The 5323-nt window shown below is 32.1% G+C and overlaps 1 protein-coding gene across 1 annotated transcript; it reads right to left on the bottom strand.

Annotated features, from left to right (window-relative positions):
- Window positions 1–423: 423 nt before the first annotated feature.
- LOC102622552 (glycine-rich protein 23) lies at window positions 424–1174 on the bottom strand. The gene has a single exon (XM_006474978.4). The coding sequence runs from the start codon at window positions 1072–1074 to the stop codon at window positions 589–591; it is 486 nt and encodes a 161-aa protein (XP_006475041.1). The 5' UTR covers window positions 1075–1174; the 3' UTR covers window positions 424–588.
- Between the last annotated feature and the right edge of the window lie 4149 nt (window positions 1175–5323).

Here is a 5323-nt window from a genome sequence, read left to right as displayed (position 1 = left end):
ATTAAAGCAAGCTTCCAATTAACGTTATTGTTAGGTCATTATTATTTTATGAACTTAATTAATCAGCGTTAGTTCCAATCATTGATATAACTTCAATAAGACAAATCACTTTTTAATTCACAATAACTTCAATATGATATCTTATTCAGATTCATCATTGTTATTATGTCATTAATTATCACTGGCTCATACAACTCGCATTTAATAAATTAAACACCAATATTTTCAGCTTTATTATTCTAAATTTAATGTTAACACATATATTGTCCCCTACTATTTGCTAATTAATTTATTACTAGCTAGGGTTGTAAGTTGTAACTGCTCCTCTGCTCAACACGTACAAGAAAATAAAAACTCAGTGACGACTGACGAGTGAAGACTGCTATTAAATAAAATAAATAAATAAATTTAGTACACAGCATATAAAAAAGCTTTATTTCTTCATTAAAATTTGGAACCAAGACAGATTAAACACTTGATGATAATATGAAGCAATATGGTAATTACAAACTTATTTAGAAGAGCAATAACTTTAATATTTTTTTGGTAAACAACGATATTTAGCTTAATGATAATATAATATGGTCTTCAAGGCAATCCACCTCCAAATCCACCACCAGCTCCGCCACCAAAACCACCACCGGCACCGCCACCTAGTCCACCACCACCTCCAAATCCTCCTCCTCCACCACCTCCAGCTCCACCACCACCACCAGCACCACCTCCAAATCCAGCTCCACCACCGAAGCCAGCTCCTCCACCTGCTCCTCCTCCGGCACCACCGCCGCCGCCAAAGCCTCCACCACCTCCTCCTCCAAGTCCAGCACCCCCACCAAGCCCACCTCCAGCACCAGCTCCACCACCTAGCCCACCTCCAGCACCTCCACCTAAGCCACCTCCACCTCCTAGTCCGCCGCCTCCGCCTCCACCAAGGCCACCGCCAAAATGATGGTGAATGAAGTTCTTTTGATCATCAAAAGAACCCTTTTCGTTCAGAAGCTTCCTAGCATTGATGGAGCACACAAGAGCACCGAGAAGCAGCACAACAAGAAACTTATTACTCATCGTCGTCATGATAATGCAGTAGCTGTAACTGATTAACTTGAAAGATGAGTTTGATGAGAAGTGGGAGCTCAAAGCAGGGATTATATAGGGATTTGAAGCATGAGAATGTACGGTTGAGCTCTTAAATTTGTTCATCTTCTCATCTAAAAACCGTGTTGAGGCAGTTAATGCGCACAACTGTCACTTTTGACAAGAAAAAGGGAAACCCTAGGCCCTAGCTAGCCATGCCCCACCCCTGACCAATACAAAATCAATTTTTTCCGTTATCATTTATGATTAAAGAGTAGACTTTTGGATCTGGATTTTGCATGGATTTTGCCCTTTCTTTTGCATGGATTTGTGCCGATTCAGTGGAATTAGCTAGCGTTATTTGCTTATTATAACATGCACGCTCTTGCAATAATTATCTAAATTGCATGGATTTTCTTATAAAATAAATAAAGCTGGTTTAATTGTGAACTTTAAAATTTAAAATTCAATCTTGACCATTTATTTTACTAGGAGAGACTAGGAGAGAAAAAATACTAGGAGAGAATCATTATCCATATTTGACAAGTACTTGGCGTGAGGCCAGCAAGTTTGGTTAATGATTAAAATCCCTTGAGTTGAAACAATAAGATTTAAGACTTGAAAATGAAACTCCACTCATATATAGGAGTGATGAAAGAGATTTAATTACCAATCGCGATAGGCTTAAAAAAATATATTGAGAAATTGGAGATATATGGTGTAGTGGGAATTCCCCATTATATGAAATTATAATAAAATATCACTCCAGCTGGGTTTGACGAAAGCGATCGAGATCAAGATTATCAAGTTGGACTTCACCTTTCTCAGTTATTATTAAAAGTCCACCTTTCCATTAATGCACCGACGACTACTTCGACATTTATTTTTTTTCGTTCAAAACTTCACATTTAATCAACTTCTCCATTACCAATCAAACAATCAATTGTTGATACCTTTTGTGCTTAGATATGATTTTATTTATGGATTATTAATTAAGTTATAAATTTAAACATTTCAGGGCGATACTCGTGCCCTTGAAACTGAAGCACAGGACGAGAGTAGTCTCTCAAACCAGAGCCAAGCTAGAAAATTGATATTATTTTTAATTTGTCATTTGTTTCATTTTATTTAATTCCCGCACCAATTCTACCTCTTTCTAATGTCCAATATATGCGAGTATTTAATGTGGTGTCGGCATGGTGTTGGCCATTGTTGCTAATATTAGGTAAACACGTACCATTAAAGGTAGAATGATCAGTAGAATTTCTTTGAACGTTGAATAATTATGAACAAGGTAGTTCAAGTTACCAGAACTAGGGCCACTTCATAAAGTTCATGGTCTCAGTTCCACATTATTTTTTGCTTCTAGGTAGAATAATTAATATGGGAGGACGACGACGTAAAAAGGGGCCGGGGGATTTTAGGAAAAAATAGGATAAAATGATTATTTTGAGGCCAATTTTGAGTAAGATGAATATTATTGGACAAATATACTTATATATATGATTCGGAATCTCTTCCGTGATGTCTTCACAATAAATTATAAAACGCTCAAATTGGTGTTCAAATGAATGAGAAATTGGATCTCAAAAGCACACATTTGTTTTAAAAAAAATGAATGAAAAAAAATGGCAGATTGGACATTGGAAAAATAACTAAAGGTTTTATATGTACTAACACATCTGATCGATGGTAAGTATTGTAAAGACAAAGACTTTCTCTACACGAATATTATCCAAATTTGAACCAATAAGTCCTAGTTTGGTTTTGCCATTTTCATTTTATAATGCATTGCTGAATTAATTAGAAGGTGTAACAACTGCTGTTACAGTTGGGTTTGCCATTTTCTTTTTATAATGCACTGTGGAATAAATATGAGAGTGTATCAGCTTTGCCAATTGAAGTTGTAATTTTCATTTTATAATGCATTGCTGAATTAATTAGAAGGTGCAACGATTGCTGTTACAGTTGGCTTTGCCATTTTCTTTTTATGATGCACTGTGAAATTAAATCTGAGAGTGTAAGACCTGAATCAATTAAAAGTTGTAATAGCTGCTGTTATGGAAATTGAACAAGCATAACAATAAGAATTAAAAAGTTGTTATGAGAATGAACATGGCTGGTTTTCAAGGGGAAATACAACTTAAAGAGCTGTTACAAATGATTAAATGTTGCAAATTGCAGCCGTTACATATTTAAATTTAAAAAAATTAAATTACAATTTTAAATTCTTGAATTAGTGCATATTTTCCAATTTCATTTGGAAAACACATCAAAACCGAAGTGATTTTATAATCTTCCCTCTCAAGCAAATACTCTTTAGTTTTAAGTTTCAATGTGATAGAATTCAAACATTTGTTTGAAGTTCCCTTAAATACAAGGTTGTGCTGCCAATACTATTCGGATCCGTTGAATCCAGGGAGACAAATGCTAATATAATTCAAGCATTATTGTAAAGGTAGCGAATATGTTTTAAACACACTATATCTTTATAGACCTTGATTTTTTGTTGAGTTATTTGTTATATATCTTCACTATTTCAATTTATAAAGGGAAAATATCTACCGTACACCTGTTTTTTTTAACTTTTTTAAAAATACACAATTCTTTTTTTTTTTGCTGGAATCCACCTAAAGTTATATTTTGTTTCACTTTTCCACTTCCGTTTGGAATCCGTTAAGAAAACTAACGGAAACTTAAAAAAATTATAATTTCACCCTAAAAATGCCAAAAATAATCAAATTTAATGATGAATATCATTATTGGTACGTTAATGAAGTACAAAAAAAAATCTTAACTACTAGAGATTATAACTCAATGAATAATAAAACTCTACTTATCTTAAATTCAATTGATGGTTTGCGAGATTTGACTATTTTTAATACTACTGTTATAATTTAGCATTTTAATTATAGATATATTTAAAAAAAAACCCTGATGGTTGTGGAATTAATTTCTTTATTGACCGATGGGAAAAATAATTAGATTTACTCTGATTATTTTTGGCACATTTTAAGGTGAAATTGTAATTTTTGTTTTGGAGGGTAAAATGGTCATTTTTTAAAGTTTCCGTTAGTTTTCTTAATGGATTCTAAACGGAAGTGGAAAAGTGAAACAAAATGTAATTTTATATGGATTCCAGCAAAAAAAAAAAAAGAATTGTGTATTTTTGAAAAAGTTAAAAAAAATACGTGAACAGTGGATATTTTCCCATTTATAAACTTGTGATAAGTGTATAAGAAACTCACTAGTAAACTTGTGTGTTGTAGAAAGGTTCTGTCAAAAAGACTATATACATTGCATATGGAGTTTAGATTTTAAGTGGGAGCATTTTTTACTATTCTTTTTTTTTTTTTTTGAGAATCTAATTAGTACTATTAAGCATACAGAGTGTGATGTTTTATATCACTTACTAACTGTGATAATTTTTCAACAAAAAATAAATAAATCAAGATATGAAAAGGGAGAAAGAGAGTACTACGATTATGAAAATTAATAAGCATTCTCTTATTGAAAGTTTGTGAAGAATGTTTTTAGTACATTACATGATTATTTATGTAAAAATCTCAAAGGATAAGCTATTCAGTGATGTTTGTAAGTTGTAACGTTATGTAAATGTAAAATTGACTATTTTATTTAGATTAGGAAAAAAAAAGGAAAGAAAATGTGTGTGGACATATATGGCGACTTCGATGCATGCTGTCAAACATAATCTCTACATTCTCCATATTAATCACCCATAAAGAAGTACTTAATGGCTGAACGAATTATAAACTTAAATGTTAATTTAATTGACATTTAAAAAAAAAGACCAAACTTCATCGATGTATGTACCCCAAATGAATTTCTTACACTATGGAAGGAGAAATGGAAGCGGCAGCCGCAGGCTGATTGCTATATGTATGTGTACAAGTCTTAAGGTCAAAAAACAATATAGTAGTAAATCTGGATTCTCTAACATAAAAATTAAACATGATTCATATATATGGTAGTATATATCAAATAATAAGTTAAAAAGAAAAAAAAAGGTTCGAATAGTAATATTGAACTATAGTATTAAATATATCGTACGCGTAACGTTGGAAGCCAGCAAAAGATTAAGTGCTCAATCTCCATCACACTAACATTAGAGAAAAAATATATATAAAAAAAAAGGACTGATTATACATGATTAATTATGTTTAGGATATAAAAATGAATTTTTTTTAAAAAAAATTAAGTAATAATTTGAAGAAGAATGCGTGATAAG

This window comes from Citrus sinensis, chromosome 9 (assembly GCF_022201045.2).
Source record: "Citrus sinensis cultivar Valencia sweet orange chromosome 9, DVS_A1.0, whole genome shotgun sequence".
In the NCBI taxonomy this organism is placed as follows: Eukaryota; Viridiplantae; Streptophyta; class Magnoliopsida; order Sapindales; family Rutaceae; genus Citrus; species Citrus sinensis.
Note: the sequence above shows the minus strand (reverse complement) of the source record. Positions and strands in the feature narration are given on the sequence as shown.

Excerpts from the sequence above, each read along its gene's own strand:
- LOC102622552 (XM_006474978.4), bottom strand. The coding sequence starts at position 1,074 with ATGACGACGATGAGTAATAAGTTTCTTGTTGTGCTGCTTCTCGGTGCT.